Below are 26807 nucleotides of genomic sequence, written 5' to 3'. Positions count from 1 at the left end.
CATTAATAGTATATGGTGGAAATGGTGGGGCCAACCCATGTTCTAGACTTTGTGGCCCCTTGGCCATTGCATGCTGATGGCTGGTCAATGTCACAGTCACAGTCACAGTCTTCAAGGACAATGGACGCTCAACAAACCAACCCTACAGAGAGATTGACTGTCAGGACATGTGAATTAAGTTGCACATTGGGCTAATCCAAGATATTCTGAGTCTTTTGGCAGTACAAGGGGGCCAATAGTTGCACTTATGCCATCTATGTTAGTGCCCACATGCCTTTCAACATCAAAACTGTAAAACCTAATTTTGATCCCAAAAATATCATAACTAAGTAACAGAGATGGACATTAGTAGGTGGTATAATTTCTCATCTTTAAATGAAAGGTGAAATGTTGAAACGTTGCTAACCATAATATCATGAGTGTATTCGTCTGCTTCAACTTTTAGAAAAATAAATAAATAAATACTGGAGCTACTGCAGATGAGGATGAGGATAACACCTATATCTATGTGTGCATTATACACACTGCAGCCTTAGCCACGCAAACTTTATCAATATGGCTTTTATTTTATTCCTGAGAAAGGGAAAGGGAAAGGGAAAGAGAGAAAGGGAAAGAGAAAGGGAAAGGGAAAGGGAATGCTATCTCTGTTATGTGATGGGCTTGCCACATACTCAACAAGGTTCTTAATGAGAACCATATCCAAACTTCCAAGTCTAATTGGCCTACATGATCCAGTAGAACAGTAATGTTTGTGTGCGTAGTAGCTTTTTGTAGATGCAAGTTATACAAAAAACAGAAACCCAATTGCCTATTCAGCTATCCACAGTGTGGGGTTCTCTATTGATCTACTGAAATCCAATTGCCTTATCTGTACAAAACTATGTATAATATATTTTTTTAAGGTTCTTGGTGGATATGAATGGAAAAAAAAAAAAAAAAAAAAACCCTTTAGAATACTTTTTATTTATTTATATTATTTATATAGACTTTTAGAATATTAAAGTTCACCCAATTACAAACTCATATCCTGACACTCCATAAAGCAATAATTAGCCCAACTAGTTATATTGACGTTTTTAATTCTAAATAGGAATATATTGCAACATTTGAGCTCATATGTTTTTCACAATATGTGGTTTGTTAATATAATTTATTTTTCCTCAAATTGTCCAATGGCTTCAACTATTTACTCCACCCAAAGTTTTCGATAACCATTCTATCATCCGTGCTCCTCAACCCCCAAGAAGAATACGCGCGCGCACACACATATATAAAATAATATACACACATCTATTTATGGCATTACACTCTACACTAAGTAATGGACAATAGATACATTGATATACACAAGGCATACACACAAACTCTTGCATATCCAGAACTTTGATCTCATGCATTTGTGGTGCAACTTGAGCACAAAATGTAACAGGGTGAACATGAAAAGAGAAGCAGCCAAATAATTCCCCTATACCATGGTTTTTGTTTTCGTTTTCATTCTGTTTTATTTGTAGTATATTAGGGCATTAGATATACCCTTGTAACCACGTGACGGCCAAATCATTCCATTCTTTGATAATGCTAAAACAAAGTTTTTATCGGGGGTACATAAAAGTGGTTATTATTCACCAAATTTCTCCAGAATTTCAGTTGAGTTTTTCAAATATGTAATTGAGAGAGACTGATTTGTTAGAATGCTAACGAATGTGAATTACCAAATTAGTAGTATTTCAATCAAGACAAATAGCGTTTCTGACAAAAGCATAAGACGTAAACTTCAGATATTGATTGATTTTTGAGTAATTTCTATACAAAAATGAATCTTTGAAATCTCTCACCAAAGGGTGCTCTGTAATTGACAATGAAAGATACATGCATGCCGGTTCATGGCACAAACCAGTCTTCACCCCCATTTCCGAAGATGATGATCCTCACTCCCTGCCTGGAGGAAAAGGGAAGACAAAGAAATCATCATTCAATCATCTGGCAATGGACAACCACAAAACTGAATATAAGTACGTCGAAGAAAAGCTACAACATCCAACAAAAATGCAATATCTGCAATCCTTCCCAGCAGAATATAAGGGATCACCTTGTAGCAGCATAACATGAAGGGTTCCCTTGGCAATATTTAAGAATATAAACAAGCATGAGTTTTCATATAAACACAAGTATCTCTCTATAATAGAAAAGGACAAGAGGTACGCTAAAATACCAGTCAGTCAAATTGCAATTGAGTGAAACATAATATAGAACCCGACAAAGTCCTTGAACCTATATCACTAAGATCAAGAAACAATTAGCGAATTGACAATTCATGCCGCTGGATTCTCCCGATTCATAAAATGTAACAGTTCCCTGTCCGTTTTCAAATACAATGAAACACCCTTGGTAAACAAGCTAAGTGATATATTATACTTCACTTTGTCATGAGATTTGGGAATTCATTCGATCAGGCAACAATACACAGTCCATGCCCAACGCATTTACCCAAGTCCATAGATATCAGAAAGATGAGTATGGGGTAACACGGAAACTAAAAGGGAAAAAAGAAACCCCCCCACCCCTCCCTTCTTTCTTTCATAAGGGATTATTTGCCAGTTGCGATGTCCTTCTACAGTACCTATATCACTACATTCTAGATGAACAGTTTCAACATAGCCAACGGTACCAGAAAACAAAGAGAGTCCAAGACACATGAAAATAAAGAATAACCAGGAAACATTCATGGATGCAAAAGCATGAGAAAAAGAAAACCTTAACACAAATATGTGCAGTGTCTCCCCCACAAGTAAAAATAATAAAACAAAATGAATATGTGCAAGGAAAAATGTAATATAAGAGTATATAGTAGCAGGTATACCACAGAATATGTGGAATGCCCAAGAACTGTAAGAAGATGTGCACTCTAGATATTGTTAACTTACTATTTGCTTCCTCTAGGATAAACTGGGTAGAAGCACCAGACGAGAATCCCAACTTCAGCATGATTTCTTCCAAACGCTTCACATTTGTCAGGTATAGATAACCGATCTACATAAAGTCACAGAACAACATTATTTAAACAAAGTCAAATAATTCTGCTATATTATAGCTCAGGATTCTTCGGCAGATATCAGAAGACAAGTAGAAAAATGATCAATAAATCAGCTAACTAAATAAATATTTGAACATCACAAGGTTGCTCAGCTGAAATCATAGTATGACTAGAAAATAATACTCCTAAATCTCTGCCATTCTGTCGCAGGAAGTGTTTGTATGGTCATTTTGCATTTTCACTTTAAAATGATGTGATCAACATTTATTTGTTTGTTTGAACTTTGAACTGAGTAACATAAACAACCACGCAAATACTCGATGCATTTCAACAAAGCTAAACACAAACACCTATTGTTGGATATCATCCTTCCAGGAATGAAATAATATGTTTCTTTTTAGATTAGAAGATCCCAAGAAAACCGCCAGCCACAAGCAAACTGACTAGTGTTTCAAGTCAAGCGCTCAGTTGAACCAGTTTACGGTTCCATTTCGAATATAAGATCTCAAGAGAACAAAAGGCATAAAGGAACTGACTAGTGTTTCCAGTGAAGATGCTCTGTTATAAACTGCTACACCAGCACGCTTTTTGGGCCGTGTTTTAGCTGCGCCAATATTTTTCCCCCACCGAAGTACACCCCTGCAGTTTATGCTTATCAGATTCCACGATTTAAATTAGAAACTTTGCATATGATCAGAACGGTGGAGTATTCCCCATCAGCAATTTCAAACAAATTGAGCAGATAACTCTTATAAAGATTTACATAAAAGGCACAACATTTACAGAGGTATTCTGAAAAAAATTGCAGATGACGATGTGCATAGACTTGATCATAGGAAGAGCCCAGCAGGTCTTTGAAGTAATAGGAAATAAATAAACAAAGAAAGCTCTCCATAGTAAATTTAAGTTGAAGGACTCTAAAATTATGCAACACAAATCAAGAAATTCACGTCCCAGGATATCAAATTTAAAACTTTTGATGGCCTAGAAACAAGCTAATTGATAAACTTTAAAATAGGAATAATTATATACTGTTTACAAATCCAAATTTTGAGCAATGTGAGAGTTTGGGGCAACACGTTGGAACTGCATACCATACTGAGTCATCTTGCATAACTGGTATCAACTGTGCGTTGGCAATATTTTAAGATACTCCGGCATTTGTTATCATATCACTTAATTCGTATTGGAAAGCCAGGGGTTATGTGAAGCCATGAATTCCATTTTCTCCCTTCTTTTTACATTTTTCATTATCCAACCATTTTTTCTTTTCTGATGGGCATTTTTCATACAAACCTTCTAAAACTCAGTGCGGCATGTATCTTCTGGTGTATTTCTTGTATCAACTATGCACTGGGAATACATTAAGAACCTGCCTCAGCATGTTGTCATCAAATTACTAGATAGCCGTTGAAAAGCAGGTAATGCATAAGAGTCACAAATTCCTTTTTGTGCCATCACTTTTCACATTTTTCAAGTCATAACCTACTTTTTCTTTTTCTCATGGGTATTTTTTGTTCTATGACCTATTAAAAGTCTCACTAATCCACTTCCGCCCTCAACCAGTCCACCTTGTTGAAGAAATTTGGAGATTCTCTGAAGGAGTTTTTCCCTTTTCTCTTTGATCTAGATATCCATTTTCAGAAAGAAAATAAAAATGAAAGAATGTTTTCTTAGTAAAAGAAAGCAAAGCTGAGGCCAAGAACATTCGAGGTATAGAACAGCCTTATGTGAGCCAAATAATAACAATTTACGAAGGCCAAAAAAGAGAATTCAGCAATAGAGACAGATAGGGAGCACCAAAGACAAAGACATTCTTGAGTTTTTTAAATTGAGGAGCTATAGGTTCTCGATAGGATTCTTCTATTTTGCTCTCTAAACTTGCACAAAAGCAAAAAATAGGAGCCATGTTTCATATAATCAGATTGCCTGTTAAGGCAAATTAACACACCAGAAACTCAGCATACCTAAAATCAAATTGCATATAACCTGGACGATTCTCTAAAAGAAGAAAAGGAAACCACAAAGAACTTGAGCAACCAAACAATGAAAGAGAAGGTGGCCAACTGATTCTTTTTTGTTGACTAGCACAACAATATAAACAGATCTTTATTGTAAGACGTGTATTAAAAACTTTAATATCCAAGACTGACAACTCTGGTAGTGGTAACATAGGCCCAAAACTCAAGGAGCCAGAAGTAACTCATATCCTCCTCCTCCTCATCGTCCTTGCTTTTATCCCAAACAAATGGGGTCAGTTGTGCGGAAAAAAAAAATCTGCTTCCACAACTAGGGCTAGACTACAGATGTCATTCATTTATTGTTTCTACCATGAATGATATTCATAAAATTAGTTCTAGTGTTCAAAATTCTGACCATTTTTTAAATTATTCACAATATGAAAGGTAACTATGGTCATAAAGTCATTTGCCAATTCAACATATCAAGAAAGACCTATGCGAAGCATAAATTATAATACTAACCTTTCCTCTTCTGACAAGTAATTATCATTGAGAATTTTCTGGAGCAATGCATCCTGAAACTCAGCAAACACAAATATTCAAACTATTATTATTATTATTATTATTTTATTAAATATTCAAACTATTTTCACAGGAAAAAACCAATAAATTCAAGTGGAGAAAAGAAAATAAAAAAATAAAAGAGAAAGAAAGACAGAAAGAAAAAGGTTAATCTATTTGCTAGCCAAGCAACTAACTACTATCTTAAAGTCCCATGAGCAGAAAAAGTGGTCTAAAGAGAGAGAATGTATAAAAAATAACTTTATCAAACACGAAACTCTCTTAGATGGTGCTTGAACTCTAACACAAAACAGATGAGTGTGTTAATTCTACGTCAACAGCTTTAATCCTATAAACAGAAGAATAAACATATTTGTAGGTGGAAGGTACAGAAAGGAAAGGGTCCCCCACCCCCCAACACACACACACAGAGGGCAGGGAAAATAAGCATCTACAGCAAAAGTTACAAATTAAATAACTTAGTTGGGCAAAAAGAAGACGGACTTTTATCGTTTAATCGGCTCAACATTATACCCTAGCGCCTAAAGATGCTTATTTATTTTTGTCTAGGTAGGATTATCATTCTACATTTTCCCAAAGAACATCCACTGTGGATAGTGGTTCCATACCATAATACTAATCTATTTAGACTGACGCAAGCTCCAGGTTCAAGGGAAAGGTGTTCACTCTTCGAAAAATTTGAAACAAACCGAAAAATAAAGAATAAAATTATCTACAATATATATACATGTATACATAAACTTATTGCTGACTTTATCTAAATATCAACAAAAGAAGGAATAAGAACATTTCATACTTGGGCCTCACAACGTACAACAGCCATCACACGATCATTGTATTCTTCAATATTAAGCGGAGGAAACAAAAAGTGTCTCCGAGCATAAAGCTGCAATAATAAGATTTCGTAAGTTAAAGTTCCAGAATATTCGTAAAACTATCAAAAATTCGGTAAGAAGATATGTTTAGCAGCAACTAAGAAAAGACTGACTAGGTGTGTTATGGATAACTTTAGGATCATGAGAGAATTACAAACTACCTGATTCAATAATAATGTAGATTGCCTTTTGTTAAGTACATTGATTGGCAACTTTTGAGTCCTTTTTGACTTATAAATTTGAACCTCTAAACGTTTGTAATGATGAGTAAGTATCTGGTTTGCCAGTTGACAATATGATTTTTATATTGCAGATTTAACCTGTCGCTCCATGCAAGATGCTTCCCAACAAGCTATGTTACATGGACTCGGGTATGTATCCATGCGTCGGACGTGTCAAATCTCTAAACAGGAGGACACACGGACACAGCTAAATATTCATTTTATTAATTATTTTTTTTTTATTTTCTAGAGTAAAGTAATGTTTTTATCTAATAATGTTCAATGTAGGCATTTAACTCATTTTAAAGTAATAATATAATGTCATTAAATGATATGATATGCTTTTAAAGTACATGTCCAACCAAAAGTGTTGGACACATATCCCATACCCATGTCCGAGGGATACGTGTCCGACACGGGTACTTCACTACTTTTGGAGAGTCCATGTAACAGAGCCAACAAGTTCTTAATAATTCATCAAACGTCGTATCATATCCTTCTTCTCAGATCCATCAAAGTTCAATTTGCTGTGATCTGCTGGAGTCCTCCTGACAACATATTTCCAATCCTTTATATGTTTATTTAATTCTGTATTTTACCACAATTTTCCATCAGTAAGTTAGGGTTATTTGCTCTAATATATTCCAAACATTTTATTCTAGCCCTCCCAATTATACAAAAAACAGTGGCTTATGCAATGCCCAAAGAGAATACTGTCTTTCCATGTTTTAAAAGTTGATTCATTAAATAACAGTATTTCCATGTACATATGCTATCGTTCTACTTCCATTTGGCACTTTATCCCTTTGGAAGAATGTTGCATAGTGGGAAAGTGCTGCATTTATTTCTGCATTATCACAAAATACCGCAGAACACATACTCATATGGGAAATGTACCTTGCTTAGAGCCTTAGATGAACAGATGAGATTACATTGCGAATTTTCTTGTCCATATATGGTTTGTGCGAACAGATGAGATTAATTATCTTAAACACACTATCTAATTGTGAACTTGACATTGCGAATGAAACCCAAAACGTGAAATGCCCGCCATCCCATCCAGGAAAGGCCATTAAAGGTTTTATAGTATTTCGAAAGGAAACCCATTACTTGTTGTAACTTCAACACATATGAAGCTAGTACTATTATATTTGATATTTTCCTCAATACAGTAATCTAAAATAAGGTAGAGCGGAACTATGTTCTAGCGTAATGTTTTGTCAGAATCTCATGCATGCAATAAAAATATATAATTTAAGTCATCTATAAACTGTTTTGGTGTCAGGGAATTAAGACAAACAGTTGGTGAACATCACAAACAGATGCTAAATAATCATCAATACCAAAGTATAACGAATACAAACCTCGTATATGCAGTCTCCAATGTAAGCTAATGATGCCGCATTATACACAGATCGAGGTTTCTCCACTTTCGGTGGATTTGGCAACCATGTCTCGTAACCCAGATACGTTTTCTCCAATTTCACTACTTTCCCGATCAACTCGTGTTAGTTATAATCAAGTACACATAAATATATATACACGCACGAATATATATTTGATAATAAGTGAATTTACCTTGCTTGGAGTTTTGAACATGGGTATTGAGAAGGATTGAAGCAGGTGAGTCCGTACGAGTTGTTGAGGTAGTAGTTGTGGAGATACTTGGTTTAGGGATTTTGGGGGTTTTGGGTGTTAGGCGGTGAGGGTTGTAGGAGAGTCTCTGCTGTGTGTCCCATGAAGCTTTCACCTTCACTGAAAGTGAATGTGAAAGTGAAAGCATTGGCAGAGCAACGGCCATATTCTAGTATGAGAGGGACAAATGCAATCCTTTGCTGCAGGAAATAACCAAAATCCACTGGGGTCGGACATAGACGGGTTGGGTCGGGTCAAGTAGTCACCAAGCTAGACCACTACTTATTGGAGCCCGGATCCTTCGCACTGTACAAGTTATACGGCACAGATGTGATTGCACAATGTTACACGGTTGTAATGGCTTATACGTAAATAATCACTGGTTTTGTTTGGCCTTAAAATATTTTTTTTGTTTGGACTTAAAATATTTTTTTAAAAATATTTTTTTATTTTATGGTGTTTGATTGTAGTAAAATAATTATAAAAAAAAATTATAATTTAACAAAAATAACTTATCCATCAATTTTTAACAAATTATTTTACATATCCCTTCCGATTGACTCGACCTCAATTTCGACATAGACCTTTGCCAAATATCGACAAAGTAAAAATAAAAAAATATTTTACGTCGAAACAAACGGAGCCGCCTTAATATAATTCAACACGACAAATTATTGATAATTTTGTACATAACAAGCTTTGTTTTTTTAATCCCTTGTTTTGTTTAAATTGTAATAAATCTAGACATAGTAAATAAGCCATTTTGATGAATACATGTTACTGTAATAAATTAATATTTCATACAAAAAATAATTAAATAATAAATAGAAGTTTTGTATTAAACTTTAAAATTATATTTTATAATAAAACCGTTCATATTATCTTACAATTAATTGTAATAGAATTGAACAAATTGTATATTATAATAACTTATAGTCATGACATAATATATGAGAACCAAATTTATTTGAAATCAATAACATAATCACATAAAAATCACAACATACAACTTTAATTTCAATTATTTAGCACATGAAATTAGAAATCCAAAAAAGAAAATTGATTTTTTTCCTTATAATTTGAATTATTTGGTATGCTCGCATTTAGTATGCTCACTATATGGTAAAATAAAAAAAAATTCTATTACGTGTTTGGGACATTTTGTAGCATAGTGATAATAACCGTATCACAAGCGGGTGAGACCGACCCGAGACTGCGTCGTCTGATTTGGTCCTTTGGACCTTTGGTTGCTCTCTTTTTACCCGGAAAATTGAAGAACTTCTGGCGCTAAACATCCCCTAATAAGCAAAACCTTTCAATATACTCTCTATGCCTCTTCTACTCTCACCAACAAGTCTACACATACAACACGAGTCGCTGTTACAGCCGCTCCGGCGACCCCGTTTCGTACAGTGACCGGAGAAGGTAATCCTTTTATTACCCTTCTCTCTCTATATGCCTCGTTAAATTCATATACTACATGATTTCGTACTTTTAAGTCTTCAATTTTGTAGATTTCAGTTTTGAAACATCTGGTTGATGACAACACAGCCAAATTGGAAAATCTTATAACCTTCATGCTTCATGGTTGTTCTTCGAGACTTCTCATTTCGAACCCACAATATCTCTATCTACCCAAACTCTCTTACCCATCAAATTTCAGCGGTTGGGTCTCTATTACCAGTCACCATAACCGAACCCAGATCAAGGCAGGCCACTTCTGTAGCACCCATAATGAAATCTTCGATTTCTTTGATCACCTTCTTCGACAATGCACTACCATTCAACAATCCAAACAGATACACGCCCAAACTGTTCTCACTTATGCATATCGGTCTGCATTCTTGGCTGCTAGGCTGGTGTCGGTCTATGCTCGTTTCGGGCTTCTTCAAGATGCCCGGAAAGTATTTGAAACCACCCCAGTTGAATGCAATTCGAATTTGCTTTTATGGAATTCAATTTTGAGAGCTAATGTTACGCACGGAGAGTATGATGAGAGTCTCAGGGTTTATCTTCGGATGCGGAAACTTGGGGTTGGGGCTGATGGGTTTACTTTCCCTTTGGTTGTAAGGGCTTGCGCTATGACGGGTGATTCTGAAATCTGCAGGAATGTTCATACTCATGTTTTGCAGATGGGATTTGGACACCATCTTCATGTGGTGAATGAATTGATGGGTATGTATGGGAAGCTCGGGCGAATGGAGGATGCACGTAGGCTGTTTGATAGAATGACTGTTAAAAGCCTTATTTCTTGGAATACGATTATTTCGGGTTATTCGCTGAATTATGATTGTGATAGTGCTTTTGAGGTCTTCCATCAGATGGAAGCTGAAGAGCTGGAACCGAGCTCTGTGACATGGACTGCATTGCTCTCGAGTCATGCCAGGTGTGGGCAGAATGAAAAAGTTTTGCAATTGTATGGTTTCATGAGAAAAAGAGGAATTGGATCTACAGCTGAAGCACTTGCTGTGGTTATATCTGTTTTGGGTGTGTGTGACGAGGGTGAGGTGTTCCATGGATATGCCATAAAGGGTGGTTTTGGGAATTACTCATTTGTGAAAAACTCACTTATATGTATGTATGGGCAACACGGAGCCATAGAAGATGCTGAAAATTTGTTTTCAGAAATGAGCTCAAAGAATATAGTGAGTCTGAATGCTTTGATATCATCCTATGCTGAATCTGGTTTATGTGATGAGGCTTATGCTATATTTTCACAGCTGGAGAAGTCAGATGGGTATCCAATGGTGAGACCTAATGTGATAAGTTGGAGTGCTGTTATCAGTGGATTTGCTTCAAAGGGGCGCGGGGAGGAGTCCCTAGAACTATTTCGGAGAATGCAGCTTGCTGAGATGATGGCCAATTCTGTTACAATTTCCAGTGTTTTGTCGGTTTGTGCAGAGTTATCAGCGCTGCGCCTTGGCAGGGAAATCCACGGCCATGTAGTTCGAGCTATAATGGATAGTAACATTTTGGTGGGAAACGGGTTGATTAATATGTATACAAAATGTGGAAGTCTTAAGGAAGGGGATTTGGTATTTAAGAAAATTGATGGTAGAGACTCAATATCGTGGAACTCAATGATTTCTGGGTATGGGATGCATGGACTTGGTGAGAATGCTCTATATACTTTTGAGGAGATGATTAAAGCTGGATATAAACCAGATGAAGTTACTTTTGTTGCTGTTCTTTCTGCATGTAGTCATGCTGGGCTTGTTGCTCAGGGACGTAAGCTTTTTGATCAGATGGTAAGAGAGTTCAAGATTAAACCCCAGATGGAACACTATGCTTGCATGGTTGATCTTCTTGGCCGTGCTGGGTTTCTGCAAGAAGCAAGTGACACTGTGAAAAACATGCCAATGGAACCTAATGCTTGTGTTTGGGGAGCTCTTCTGAACTCTTGTAGGATGTATAAAAATACCGATGTTGCAGAAGAAACTGCTTCTCGGATTTTCAGCCTCCACTCTGAAACTTTTGGGAGCTACATGCTGCTCTCAGATATATATGCTGCAAGTGGGAGATGGGAGGACTCTGCAAAGGTGAGATTCTCAGCAAAGACAGAGGGTTTAAAGAAAAGCCCTGGCCAAAGTTGGATTGAGGTGAAGAAGAAAGTATATATGTTCACAGCAGGGAATGCACTACAAACAGATATGGAGGAAGTTTATAGGATACTTCAGGATTTACGTCTTCAGATGAAGATTGAAAGCCATGTACCTGACAAGCTAGTATTTTTTGCTTTCTAACATCAACACAATGAAAATTGAAGCCAAACACCAGATTAGTCCTATCAAATTCGATGTCATTTCATGTGAATTTGTAATTTGCTCAGTGATTTGGGGTTCAGTGGAGCTTCAGATATGGCGCTGTCCGGTCATCGTTGAGCAGGAGTTACTATGACAGGGCAGAGCCACCGCGCAAGTTTGATTTGGATGGGTAGTGGGTTGAATCTGTTTGAGAAGAATTTCTATGTAGAGTTGCCGGCTGTCGTGGCAATGTCACAGAGCGAGGCAGATGAGTATAAACGGCAGTGAGTGATCACCATTGAAGGCCAGGATATGCCGAAGCCGGTCTAGACTTTTCATGACACAGCCTTTCCAGGTACTAGTTTTAACTTTTAACATGACTTCTCATAGGAAAATTTGTTATATTGCAGCATGATAATGGTGAATTTGAAAAACTTGTTTATGGTTATGATTTATCATATGTTGTAACTTGTTTAAGGTTATGATTTATCATATGTTGTAATGCAGTGGTGGGAATTTAGGATTGGTTGGACTTGGTTGATGGGCTTACAATAAACTTTGATTCGAATTGCCAATTCTATTATAATTTGACAATGAATTCAGTTTGCTTGGGATATATTATTTGGAAAGGGATAATGGTGAATAAAGTTTAATGCAATTTCATTTAATTTGCATGAAGTTTGGCGGAATACTCCATGTTTTGCAAGGTTCCATTCTCCAATGCTAATGGTATTGTGTACCTCTCCTGGACTGCAGTGTCTATTATCTGTGCTGTGCTTCAACTGTTTTTCCATCTACCTATAAAAAAATGTCTTATATTACTGCATTATTATTTTCATGTTTAATAGAAATATTATTCATCAAACTATTATTTCACCACATTTATTATGATTATTTTTAACTGAATGAAAGAAATGAAGAACAAGTATTGAAAGACTAGCGGTGGGATATTTTGATACGGGAAAATTTGTATAGGTTTAGCAATATAAAATCAAATCCCAAGCATATGACTCCAATAAATTAAACCTTTTTTGTCACAAATACTGCAATGTACATATAAGAATTAATCTTTTACACTACATGGCCCTTAGTGTGTTCAATTTTGTCACAGTACTTCATGTGTTGCTCGTTGGTCACTCACAAACCTAGCTTGGCGTTTCAATTGGTTTTCCCTCATACATTACTTTTTAGGCTACTACATGAGTTTCATCATGATATAACACTTGTTTGACCTTGACAAGTTCAATCTCAGTTCAACAAAGCCTCATAAAAGTCCCAATAGGGGATGGGCCGGTTGGCAGTTGGGTATATGAATTCTGTTTCAACATTCTGCTCATCTCTTATATAAGTGTTTTGGCACCCTCACAATCACTTTCTATGCTTGAAATATTCCCATATGCAACTCGTGGCTCCATTTTTAATGGTTACAAGTCCCCACTTTTCTTCTTCTCCTCCCTGCCCCTTTTCTATATGATCTATCTGAGGTAATGAAGTTGGTTACTCGAGAATACTCAGGTTTTCAGTTTTCTTACACTTTGTCACTAACCATGCTACTCGAAATCAGCATAATGAAGTAATTCTTTTAGGTATACCTAATAAAATTAAGGCATCTATCCTCAAATTTTTTTTTATTTTTTTGGTAATTTCTGCATCCAGCTCTTCCTGCTCATTAAACACAATCGTCTTAGTTTGTTGAAGCGTCTTTTAGTTGTATAGAACATTTGTGGAGTGGTGGTTTGGATTGATTGTGTCAATGCTTTATTTCTTTTTGGGTGGTTTAGGTATCCTGCTCCTGATGATCATCCACCCCCCCCCCCCCCCCCTTATTGGTGGGTAGCTGGATTCCAAGTGGGTGTTCTAGGTACCATTTGAGTTGGTAGCCTGTGGGCCAGGGAGAAAGGATGCATTAAGAAATATACAGTTCCTAACCAAAGAAAAGGAATATACTGATTCTTACATTTCTTGCATTGCATAGTTTTTGTCTCTTTAAGCATAGGGGAGAATGTCTGGACCTTAGATTACTTCATGTCTTATTTCCTTTTTTTGTCCTTTTCTATTTTGGATCTGTGGTAGATGTGAAGGATGTGAATATATTATTAACTATGCCTTCCTGGGATCCATTGAGGATTATGATCACTGCATTGGTCAAACAGGAAGGACTGGGGCCGAAGGAGCAACATACGCTTTCTTAACAGCTGCTAATGCTAGATTTGCTAAAGAACTTATTGGCATCCTTGAGGAGGCTGGATAGATGGTCAGTCTTCAGCTGGCAGCTACAGGACATGGTGCACCTCCACCTCCATTCTTAATTATGTTCAGTTATAAAGGGGACCGGGAGTGATTTACCCAAAAGGAGGGGGGGGGGGGGGGGGGGGGGGGGGGGGGGTGAGTGTCCGAATTTATCTGAATTAGTGATTTTACATTTGTATATATGCACATGAATAATGTACTTACATTTAGGTACATAAATCATTTCTATGTTTCATGGAAATTGAATAGTTCTTCTGTTCTTGATGTTAGCATTTGAAGGTCCTAATTCAGTGTTTCTAGACTTGCCATTGAGCAAACCATAAAAGAGTCCCGCTAAGGGGCAACAGTACAATAATCAGGTCACCTAGCTATGAACCATAATGTCAAAATTGCATCACAAATATAAAAGTTAGTAGTAAACAAAAGGGTCACTGCCCAGTGTTGTCCCCACTAATCGAGGAATGGTAGCACTTTTTACTGGTATCAGCTTTTGGGGTTATCTTTTGGTGGTTTGCCTCCTGAAAAATCTTTGGGATGTATAGCTATGAATTGTTGGTAAAACACTTTTGGTGGCTGAGAAGACAATTTGTGATTCGGAGTCCTATACTTGAATTTTTTTAAACTGTTTGGTTTAACTGACCCTTGAACTGGGTATTATGGTTCATTGGTTCAACTGGCTGGAGAGAGAGAGAGTTGGGGGAATGGTTTTGGAAGTTCATGAAACACAGTTAAGGGCCTGGTTCTCAGTCAGGATGGTCCAATTGGCCCCTCTGGTCTGGGTTTTAAAACATTGCTAATTGATAACCCAGAGTGGGTCCATTAGAGAAGATAAGAGTTATCACCATGATTAATGTTATATTGTCAGTTTTATGACTCATGATATGATGCCACTTTAATTTTCTTCTACTTGTCATGGTGGTTGGCTCGACTGCTATTGTTGTTGCCTCATAAACAAGTGATGGATCTCCACATATTCAAATCAGTGGAGCCTAGGATTAGCAAATGTTCACAATTATTTATTTATTTATTTATTTATTTTTCGAATGGTAAAGCAAACACACACCCCCTTTTGCCCACACCTGGGCTCGAACCCCTCCCTTCCTCTTTGAGGATGGGGAGGTTATACCGCTAGGCCAAAGACCCTTTGGTAAATGTTCATAAATTATTGCTTGCTTTATTTCTGATCTATAACAGTGCATCAATTAGACAGTTTGATCCAGAACCTACTTAATGTGTATGTGTAATCTGGAGTGTAAGGTTTTACGGGTGTGTGCTTGTGCATGTACATGTTGCTAACGAAAATTTTTTTTCCTATCTTACATCAATTAGGTCATGTGGGTTTACGAGATCATGGGAGGGGTTACGGTGGTGGTGATCCTTGGAGGTACTGGATATTAGGCACAAAGATGAGTGCCAGTATAGAAAGATCATTGCAATCTGCTCACAATATTGAGAAGGCTTGTAATTTTGGTCAACTGAGGGCACACTATTGCTAGGTCCTTTTCAGTCATTCGTGTAATTTACTAGTCTCCTGTATTTGTAAAATTAGAGAGGACCCCTTTGATATTAGTAGAGTGGAGCTCAAATATCTTATACTCAATTGATTTTGGGATAGGTTGTTGATATATCTTGTTAAGACAATCTTGAGTTCCATCATGATGCCAAAATTTCCTTTCTGCTTCACATTTCTTCCTTTCTTTTCTTGGTTATCTTAGGCTTATAGCCTATTTAGTTTGGATATAACTTCAAAATGGCAAGTCTGAATATGTTTTCACGTTCACCTTGTCATCACTGAGAGATGTGGACACCATCAGACCTCTGGAGCCTTTTGTACCAAATTGTGGAAATAGATTTTGATTTTGCAGCTTATTGATTTAGATGATGGGACATCTCATTTGGAACCTATTGTATGAATTCCTCCGCAGAAGAATGATAAAAATCATAGGCTTCCTTTGCCTGGTTGAGATGTCGGTTCCTTTATTTTTCATACTTCTGTTATGCAAGGTGTATTATAGCAAGCTGGACAAAATGCTCTCCCCTAACAAATTTTTGGCAATGTCCTGTTTGTTGGGTGCCTTTCTAGCCGATATATGTGTGTTTGTCTGCGCTCAAGTTTATAAATATTTCTTGACATATATATTATGTTATATATATATATATATATAGTCAATTCTGTAGTCATCAATAATCAATGTCCATTTCCCTGTTATTCATGAACCTTTTTGTAGGGAACCTATCTTTTAGGAGTCACAGGAAGTGCTCAGATTATCGGCAAGATCATGAATAAAATACTTCATGTTTCTTTAGTCATACACTGCTCCTTTTTTAAAAACTTTTCTCATTAGTTGTGTACTTTTACCACATTTGATTCTCAATTTCTTCTCTTGGGATACAGACACAGCAAGTTATGCTTTCTTGCTATGATCTCCTCCTCAGAAAAAGTTTCATGTGCTCTATCTAAATTGCTTTTAGGGTCATTGGAATCAAATATGAAATAGGCACACTCATAAGAATCAATTATATAAGAAGGCTTTCCTTCCAATTCATCATAATCCCCAAAATGGCCAACCCTAAAACAACCATGAAGAACCTCCTTTTTCCAAACAGATGCTTAAGTTGTGATAGACATGCAACCAAACAAGGGAAATATTCTTCTCTCTCCTTCCCTACCTTCTTTGTTGCATCCAAAGGGTTTTTTCTTTTTCTTTTCTATCGACTATAGGGTGGGGGGCAAATAAAGTGTCTGACCCTTTCCGCTTGGGCATCACCACCACCCCTTGCATCCAAAGTTTTGAGACACACAAGAAAGGGGTTTCTCTTTTTATTATTCATTTCAACTTCGAAATTTTAAAAAATTGTGAATTCATTTCCTTTCCTGTCATATTTGTTGACTCCATTAGCTCATGTCATGTATTTAAAGTGTAAATTTAAATTGGTTTTGCCGTTTAAGAAACTCAGAAATTGAGCATAAAAGAGTGGCATGAGTGTATATGAAAGCATGCACAATTTCCTAAGAGGATGTGGACACCCCCAAGGTGCCCACTGAGAGTTCCCACAACATGCAACTTTCACATCAAACCAATAACAACTACCAACACTCATTTATTCCCCATCTCTAGCTCATATGCTCTCTTCACCTATCACAAAATCCAATACTTTTGAACTGTATACATACATGTATCTCCAAAATATTCTCTTGGATTCTTGAGCAAAGATATGGCTCGATTAACAATTAAGTGTGTGTGTGTGTGTGAGAGAGAGAGAGACAGAGAGATAGGGAGGAGCAATTTAATGGAATGATGACATTGGATTAAAAAAACATATTTAGAATAAGATAATGAAAGAACACAAGTTAGGTAGTTTGAACATAGAGATAAGGAATGTTGGGGCATGGAACTCAATATATAAAACACAAAGGCATACAAAATTTGGGTCATTGTTTAGAATTAAATATTAATTAGTTGTTCACAGTCAAAGAGATTCATTGAAAGTTATGGGGTAAAATTATTAGGTCCCCTTGGAAAGAGGTCGACTTGGATTTAATTATACTCTTTTGGTTTTGGGCACTCTAATTTGAGCCGAGGTCATTAAATGACGATATTGCCCAGTTCAAAAATCAGGTTGTGCTTTAAAAATTAAGAGCAAATTTGACCTTCCGTTGTCCTTTAATGAATAGGTGTGTTAGTCCATTGCTCTAATGGTATAATCTCTTCTTCCTCAAACCTATCACTCTCTGTAAGGGAGATAAAATGGGCAGTTGGTCAAATCTAGTATGGATCGTACAAAGATTCTTGTGGTTCTGGCAGGATTCAGCTACTGACAAACAAGAACAGAGAACTTTCTCCCTTTTTCGCCTGATTCTTTGATTGAGCGTATTTAATGGCTTTGATTTCCCATTTTGTTCAAAACCTTCGGCGCAGATATCATTATTCTTTTATGATAATGTTTTTCCAAATATATATAAGGCGTGCTCAAGTGGGCATTGTGTATAATTAAGAGTATTTTTAGTAAAGAAATAAAAGAGGCACATGAGGCGTCCCATATAAAATGAGAGATGAAAGTAACATGAGAGGTTGGCCTAGGTGTGTGGATTGGGTGATGATTTCGGTGGAAGAGAGGGGTGGACAAAAGTAGAGGCAAATGATGATGGGAGAATGTGTTGGATTTATTGAGTCTCACATGAATGCACGAGGCCACCAGCTGAACTGCAGGGGGGGACTCTCAATCCTCCGTGCCACGAGACAATGATAGACGTGGGGACGTCTCTAGCGCTTTTTTTTTTTTTTTTTAACAAACAATTCATAATTCCAGTCAATATTTTTAAAATATTTTGCCACTTCATTCTACCTTACTATACAATCTAAGACTTACAATTCCATATCTAAATTAACTTATAGAGATGAATATGTGTTCTTAATTAATTATAAATATAATAATAAAAAAAAAAGAAGTTATGACGAAGGCATGAGCTCACTAAGATGGCAGCACCCTCGTTAATTACTTGCTCTTATTCAGATTATCCTGTTATCAGTCACTTTAAATCAGTGTTATTCTAATATGTTGTACTAAACAAAATTTGTGGATAATTTTCTAACTAACCAAGATTATGAAAATGAAACAGAAACAATTATAGATCGTTGGTCATTGATGATGGCGAGTGATGCCGTCCCAATCGCAGCGCCAGTAGATGAAATGAGGTTCGACTCTTTTTGGATGTAAAAAGTGTCTAAATACTAATTAGGAGAAAGAAAAAAATGACATTCTGGGTGATGGTACAAAGAGAAACTGAAGAGGGAGAGAGAGAGAGAGAGAGACGACAGTCGAGGATGATATAAAGAAGAGTCCGTGTGTAATGTTTTATTTGGTAACTTATACTAATAATTCTGTAAGTATTGTCAAAGTGTGGGAAGCATTCATGTGGCGATCTTATGGGGTGGGTGTGTCATGGTCGGGTGAAAGAAGGATTGGCAGGCTATCACACTAGGCGAGGTATATGTGCACAATTTCATGTTGTCTGAGTGTGGAAAAAGAAAATGTTATATAGTATATATATGTAAGATTTGTACACTTCAACTTGTATGAGGCCATTTTCAATAAAGTAAAAGAGCAAAATCGTGCGGGTTTAAACGGCCGACAATTACCATGCGGTGGTTACTTGAATTGTCACTCAGTAAACAATTCTTCAGAATTCAATAAACAATTCTTAGAAAAAAAATTTTAACCAAATTTTCGGAAAATAATTTTAAAAAAATGTCAACTAAACTACCAGAGCATATTGTTAAACGTTGTTCTCATTTTCAATTCTAAAAAAAAAAAAAAAAAAAAAATCTCTAACCCAATATTTTAGTTATCAAACAAGTTTTTACGCCCTTTTTTATGTTTATTGTATTGAATTTTGTAAAAATAATTTAAGGTTAATAAACATGCTTTTTTTGTTTATTATTTTTAAGAAATATTTTTAAGTTATCAAATATAATATTTATTTATTGATAAACAAAAATGCACATAAACACTGATTATATTTAAATTCAAAGAATAAATAATATAAAAAAAACATCAAACGGTGCTTTTATTAAACGTGATTTATATTTTTTTATTCCATTTTTTGTAAGATGGCAACAGAAAACAGAAAATAATTCCTATTTGTAAACCAGTAGCAAGTGCCACTAAACTTGACTCTCAAAACAAAACAAAACAAAACAAAACAAAAAAAGTGCCTCTAAACTTGACTCTCAAAACAAAACAAAACAAAACAAAAAGTGCCTCTAACTTGACTCTATTTGAGTGAGAGTTTCGATATTCACACGATTCATAAGTAATCCAGAGCAGCCTTAAAGATTAGTTTGGAGTCACTTTCGACTCAAAATGTGACCAATAAAATTTTGGACCAACCTGTACTAACCTAACCGGTTTGAACCCGGTTTAATCCAACATCAATTAGCTAGCACACACACTGGAGGCTTTAGTATGTGATGACTCCTTTGATCTCCCCAAACATGCTCCCTCTTGTACACACTAACACAGCACAAAGACTCTCTCTCTCTCTCTCTCTCTCCATCTCTCTCTTCTTTCACTCGTGTGCACATACAACATGCACAATAATTCCTCCATCACCAAAATATATATATGAGTACATGATTAACCGTATATATATATACTTGAGAGAAGCACAGTGTCCATTTTTTGAGCGGTGAAAAGTATCTAAAAAAATGGACAGTTTGTGGATTGATGTGTTTGTCACAACAATCTTGATCTTGTCCGCCATATTAATCCTCATCTACAGGGCCATTAGAAACAGTGGTAGTATTAGATCATCATCATCACCATCAAGCTACAAAAATCCACTTCCTTTAGGCACTCTTGGATGGCCTCTCCTCGGCGAAACCATCGACTTCATCTCCTGTGCTTACTCTGACCGCCCCGAGTCCTTCATGGACAAGCGTCGCACCATGTAAGTCCCATATATATATCATGAGCATTTTCAATATTCTTCATATAACCCAATTTTATTACCAACTTATATAAGTTAGATCTTTTATATATATATGTGACTAGCTAGCTATGAGTTTGCGTTTGTTATATAGTGCTTAAGTAAAGCTTCAACTAATCAAAAGTGAATGGAAAATCAAAACTTTGAATTGGGTTGGTGTTAATTTATGCTATTTTGATAAATATAGATTGATGAGTATGAATATTGAATGATGAATTTGTAATAACAAGGTTTTTGAGGTGTTTATATATATAGGTATGGGGAGGTGTTCAAGTCACACTTATTTGGTAGTCCAACTATAGTTTCTACAGATGCAGAAGTGAGTAGATTTGTTTTGCAAAGTGATGCAAGGGCTTTCGTGCCGTCTTATCCGAAATCTCTGACTGAGTTGATGGGGAAGTCTTCTATATTGCTCATCAATGGAAGCTTACAAAGGAGAATTCATGGACTCATTGGAGCTTTCTTCAAGTCTCCACATCTCAAAGCCCAGATCACTCATGACATGCACAAGTATGTTCAAGAATCAATGGCAAATTGGAGAGAAGATCGCCCCATATACATCCAAGATGAAACAAAAAATGTTAGCTCTCTCTTACCTCTCTCAAAAATGAATTTTGATGTTTGAATGTTGGTTGTAGCTACTTCGTGACGTTGTATTAGAAAAAGCTTTCGTCTCAGCTGCCAAATCAAGAACCAACGCATCAATTCAACAGCTGAGGGCACGAACTCATCTTGAAGTGTCATCATGATAGACTTAATCAAGTAACATGATAATTGCATGGGATAATAGTAGACGGCATGAATAATTATGTTGTCTTGTAAAGTTAGTAGTGTCATAATAATTGTGTTTAATATTCTTTCTAAGATGTTGCTAAGAAGTAGTATGTGTTCAGATTGCCTTTCAAGTATTAGTCAGAGCATTGATTAGTTTGGACCCTGGTGGAGAAATGGACTTTCTAAAGCAACAATTTCAAGAATTCATAGCTGGTCTCATGTCCTTGCCCATAAATGTACCTGGAAGTAGACTCCACAAATCATTACAGGCAAGTTATATATATTTATATGTACTACTATGAAATAGAATTTTGTCAATATATATTCCATAGTGAGTCTCTTGAAATTTTGAAACTTTTAAATTGTTTCAGGCAAAGAAGAAAATGGTTGAATTAGTACATAAAATCATCGAAGCTAAAAGGGATGGTGGCTTATCAAGTGTTCCAAAAGATGTTGCAGAGGTCTTGCTCAATAATGCAAGTGAAGAGCTAACAGATGATCTGATTTCAGATAATATGATTGACTTGATGATACCGGGAGAGGATTCAGTGCCGGTTCTCATGACTCTTGCTATAAAATACCTTTCAGATTGCCCCGCTTCTCTCCAACAATTGGTGGTACGAATGCAAATTAATTTCTTCTTAGCTTCTTAATTTTTTCAGTTCCAATGGCCTACTTAAGTCCGTCAGTATGAAAAATTGGCGACTATGGCTACTGTTGCTCCTCAACGCATAATTTATGTGGGTCCCAAAGTGACATTTGTCTCAGTCGCAACTGTTAGTAGCAAAATCCGCCCCACCTTATGTGGAGAAGTTGTCTTTTTGTTGTTTTTCTAGAATCCAAGTTCACTGCTGTGTCCTTAATAATTGGTTCTTGTCCTTTTCAAAGTTCGATCTCCACAAATGCCATCAATGCCTTCTTGTTCCTTCTCAATTGTGTTGTCATACATCTTCCACCGACACATTTGCAGTGATCACTGTGGCTAACAAGGCCTTTCTTATAGTAATATCTAACTTTACTAGCTATGTGACAACAATTTTATGCAACAGTAAATAATATAACTATTCGTGACATGCATGAATTACTACTCATTTGTTAGTTTGCCCTGATTGAACTCTTGATCGATGATTCTTGATCGATCAGGACGAAAACATGGAGTTGAAGAGGCTCAAAGAGCAGCTTGGAGAGCCATTGAATTGGCGCGATTACTTGTCGTTACCATTCACACAAAATGTAAGTGTTAAGAACTAATTAGTCAAAGAAAACGAACTAAAATAAGCTGGTGTAACTTTTTTTTTTTTTTTTTTGATAAGTAAAAATAAGCTGGTATAACTCATGCATTAAAATGTTATTAACAGGTGATTACAGAAACTCTAAGGATGGGAAACATTATCGTTGGGGTGATGAGAAAGGCCATGAAAGATGTGGAGATAAAAGGATATCGGATTCCAAAAGGATGGTGTGTTTTTACGTACTTCAGATCAGTTCATCTTGATGAAAATCTATATGATTGGCCTCAGCAGTTCAATCCATGGAGGTGGCAAGTAAGATATATATATATATATATACCCTTTTTCTTTGCAGCTTGTTTGGTTTCTTTTTCTTTCTGTTGTTTAATTTCTAGCTCTGAACAATTGGGATTTCACAGGAAAAAGAGACAAACAATTGTAGCTTCACTCCATTTGGTGGTGGACAAAGGCTGTGTCCAGGGGTTGACTTGGCCAGGCTGGAAGCTTCCATTTTTCTCCACCACTTTGTTACTCAATTCAGGTGATGACAATCCCACTCCTCTCTCTGTAGACAATGGGAATTAGATTTTAATGAGTTAATCTACTAGCATCAACCAACGGACATTACCTCAAATGGCATGATCATTTCTCTTTTCGGTAAGGAGATTGAGAGTTTAAGCCATGCTAGGAGCAATATTGTGACATGCTTCAACTTTCGAAAAAATCTACTAGCATCATATAGATATATAAGCCATATGAGGTGACTAGTACATATTGCACACAGTTTAATTTCCAAAATCGGTTAGTAGCAAAACCATTTTCATCTAATACCATATCAGTGAAGACATTATCCTGCTAAATAGTGGCACCTTGTATATCAACTGTGTATGACTAGAAGGGCATTATTATGTTCGCAGACATTGTACCAAATAATACAGACTGATGACTATGAATCCATAATCTAACACATGATTCATGGTAGACCCAACTCACTAATCATTGCAGATGTGAACTTGATCGACAATTGTACAATGGTTTGGGACATGCCAATCATTACACATGTAAATTATTCAATTAGATTATTCAGTTGTCCCAAAGAAAAAAAATGAGCCCAAATTAAATACGGGTCCTATGTGACATAATTATTCGAAGAGGAATATTTCCTATAGTCTCAAATGTGTTGTGTCGTGATGAATATCAGTCATTAGAATGCATGAAACCCACCTCATTGACTCGTCAATATATCTTATTGAAATGTATCTTGATCATGTTCATCGACAATACCAGTCGAGGTGAACTTGATTTGCACTTAGCAACTACACATGTTACATTGTATCTAACATTATAAATCAATGGCGATTGCAAATTGATAAAGAAATAGTAATATATGTCTTGATGAATTATAATTTGTTGATTTACATGTAGGTGGGTGGCTGAGGAAGATTCAGTAGTCCACTTCCCCACAGTAAGAATGAAGAAGAGAATGCCAGTTTGGGTGAATAGGAGAAGAGAAACTTGAGATGCTTTGGGCTAAGAGGAAGTTCCATACAAAATTACAAATGATACAAAACAAGACCATGGAAAGAAGAAGACAACGAAGGATCAAACAAGAAAAAGTAGGATGCCAGAAGGCACACGTGTGGTGGGCTTCTCAAGCTGACACACATTAAATTTGTCTTGTTTCTTAGCTATATATATTGCACATATGTAGACAATTTATATATCTATTGAGAGGGACCCGTGAAATTTTGGTTTGATTTTTCATTGATTGCTTTGGAGCTTCATTCGTTGGTTAGCGGCCGTGGGTATTATATTGTATGATTGTTTTTGTATGTAAATTGGAATAAAAGTCGGCCAATGGAGCTTCTCTTATTGCGTAGTGGTGGGTGTATGGATATGATTGGGTTCATGGGTCCCAATAAACAAAGGGATTAAAAAGAGGAACTTCTTTATAATTGGCAAAAACTCGTGACCCACCCTAGTGTCGTTTAATCGTGGTTTAAGTCTTTGTGAAGCTAGTATTCTATCTTTGCGAATGAAACATATTTGAACTTATCAATAAAAACTTTTTCGATTTGACTTCTTGACCAAACAAATCGATGTAAATGACATTGCCCTCATAATCATTTATATATGTTGTTGGATTGAACACCACTAATCAATTGTTAGGCTTATATTAATGGGTTGTTCAGGTATATATTATTTTTTTTTTTTTCTAAAGGTAGATGTAAATTGTATTTGATAGGTACAATTCTACAGGGCAGAGAAACAGCCCATTATACAAAAGGCAACATTAGCTGGCCCAAACCATAACTTCATCAAAGAGGCCCAACAACTTAAACAAAGTTTGATTACAATCCCAAAAGCAGACCAAAATTCAAAAAGTTAAATCAATCAATGATATTTTAGATCATTTTAAGTGATAAGTGAAATAATAATGTCACTCTCACTAAAATTTTAGTTCTTCTTTGTTAGGAAGAAACAAGATACGAGGAAAAATAGGAGGGAATAAACAAAATTCATTCGTTCAGTAGGAAGAAGATACAGAGAAAGGAAAATAGGAGGGACTCATCCCTCATCCTTTACAAATTTTTATTCGTTCAAATTTGAGCGGAAGACAGAAGAGAAAATAAGTTGGGCTATTATAAAAAGTTCAAATTGCATAATTATCCTTCACAAATATTAATCGTTGGATTTTGTCAACCGAATCTCTCAGCAATATCTGTGACGCAGGTAGCAAACTCTCTCGCGCACTCGGTCTATACACATACATGGATCTACATATAAATATGGTCAGTCTATCACTCTCACTCTATACACATACATAGACCCACACATGAATATGGTCAATTTACAAACTGATTTGATTCACGTGTTAGCGGTTAGTGGTAGAGTCTGCTAAAGCAATATGATCTCCGTCGACATTCATTCTCTAAATCATTTACCCAAATAGTAAGAAATGAATATCTCTACACTTTATTAGCACCATTATTGCACCTATGATAATATTATTATCAAAAGATCAAAACAGTTAGTGCAGCACCATAGATCTGTATTAGGTCAATAGGAATATGGTAGTCAAAGTTGATAAACAGGTGGCGATGAAACCTTTTGATGATGACCATTGATCCACGGCTGAAAAAACAATTATCCAATTAAAGTCAACCCTGCAAAGGCTGGGGGTGCATGGATTCAGAGGACTAATACAAAAGTATGTCAAAAAGTCCCAAAACCAAGTCCAGTCTGTAATACCCCTAATTTAAAAGGATAGTCTCGGCATTTACTTATTATTTTTGTTGTATTTTTTTTTTTTGCATGATTATTTGGTTTAATTATTTTATTTAATTGTTTACCTGTGTGACGTGTATTTAATTGGTATCTATTTATTATTGTTTACCTGTGTGACGTGTATTTAATTGGTATCTATTTATTTTTTTAAATTGCATTTTATTTTATTTAATTGATTATTAAAGGTTTTAATTTAGGAAGTAATTTAGGAAGTATTTTAATTAACTATTTTTTTTTCATAATTGAGGGTTTAGTTTCTTTAGCCGACACAGGATTTAATTAAGTTCTATGGGCCGGTTAGGATTTAGTTAGGGCTTTAATTAATTTAGGGTTTTGGTATAACTCTATAAATATATGGGTATACGTCTGTCGAGGGTTTCTAAAACCTTATTCACCATATTCCCGTATACAGTAAAGAGAGAAGTTGAGAGAACAGAGCGTCGTAACGGTCTGTCAAGGAGAATAACAGAGAGGACCAAGGGAGGTGTTTGGTGGATTAGATCAGAACCAGAGGAGGCTAGAAGGTAGTCAGTGGTTGCCGGAAAGCTTAGAACAACGGCGTCAAGGTTCTGTTTATAAAACTGTACAGGCAAGTTCTTATCTTCCTCCTTCCCTTTGATTTGTGTTCTGTGCACCTGGACATCTCTAGGAGATTAATTGGCCTTAAACTGAACCATGCATGTTTTATATATGTTTTACTTGATCGTTTTATCTGTGAAATTTAT

General features: G+C 36.1%; 3 protein-coding genes across 5 annotated transcripts; 2 read left to right on the top strand and 1 right to left on the bottom strand.

Moving 5' to 3' along the window:
* Positions 1 to 1704: 1704 nt before the first annotated feature.
* LOC132285575 (uncharacterized) lies at positions 1705 to 8508 on the bottom strand. Its single transcript, XM_059787768.1, has 7 exons — positions 8252 to 8508; positions 8038 to 8159; positions 6374 to 6463; positions 5518 to 5570; positions 3571 to 3673; positions 2925 to 3030; positions 1705 to 1939 (listed from the first exon to the last, which is right to left on the bottom strand). Exons 1-7 carry the CDS (start codon positions 8472 to 8474, stop codon positions 1929 to 1931), a joined length of 708 nt encoding a protein of 235 aa, XP_059643751.1. The 5' UTR covers positions 8475 to 8508; the 3' UTR covers positions 1705 to 1928.
* Positions 8509 to 9617: 1109 nt separating this feature from the next.
* On the top strand, positions 9618 to 16508 carry LOC132286094 (putative pentatricopeptide repeat-containing protein At1g17630). Of its 3 annotated transcripts, none has more exons than XM_059788359.1 (2): positions 9618 to 12406; positions 15631 to 16493. In XM_059788359.1, the coding sequence occupies exon 1, from the start codon at positions 9886 to 9888 to the stop codon at positions 12049 to 12051; it is 2166 nt and encodes a 721-aa protein (XP_059644342.1). In that variant the 5' UTR covers positions 9618 to 9885; the 3' UTR covers positions 12052 to 12406; positions 15631 to 16493. The 3 variants fall into 3 exon arrangements, 1 of the variants encoding a protein (XP_059644342.1); XR_009472679.1 differs by lacking the exon at positions 9618 to 12406 and adding an exon at positions 13899 to 14336 and having other exon boundaries at positions 15631 to 16508; XR_009472678.1 differs by lacking the exon at positions 9618 to 12406 and adding an exon at positions 14451 to 15448 and having other exon boundaries at positions 15631 to 16508.
* Positions 16509 to 20253: 3745 nt separating this feature from the next.
* Positions 20254 to 24578, top strand: LOC132284452 (3-epi-6-deoxocathasterone 23-monooxygenase CYP90D1). Its single transcript, XM_059786564.1, has 8 exons — positions 20254 to 20752; positions 21047 to 21371; positions 21685 to 21834; positions 21937 to 22182; positions 22709 to 22798; positions 22924 to 23109; positions 23214 to 23335; positions 24220 to 24578. The coding sequence occupies exons 1-8, from the start codon at positions 20511 to 20513 to the stop codon at positions 24311 to 24313; spliced, it is 1455 nt and encodes a 484-aa protein (XP_059642547.1). The 5' UTR covers positions 20254 to 20510; the 3' UTR covers positions 24314 to 24578.
* The last annotated feature ends 2229 nt before the right edge of the window (positions 24579 to 26807 follow it).

Source organism: Cornus florida, unplaced genomic scaffold (assembly GCF_030987335.1).
Source record: "Cornus florida cultivar Cherokee Brave unplaced genomic scaffold, ASM3098733v1 CherokeeBrave_3.0.0_Hap2_Chr11, whole genome shotgun sequence".
In the NCBI taxonomy this organism is placed as follows: Eukaryota; Viridiplantae; Streptophyta; class Magnoliopsida; order Cornales; family Cornaceae; genus Cornus; species Cornus florida.
The sequence above is the reverse complement of the archived record's forward strand: the minus strand, read 5'-3'. Positions and strand labels throughout refer to the sequence as shown.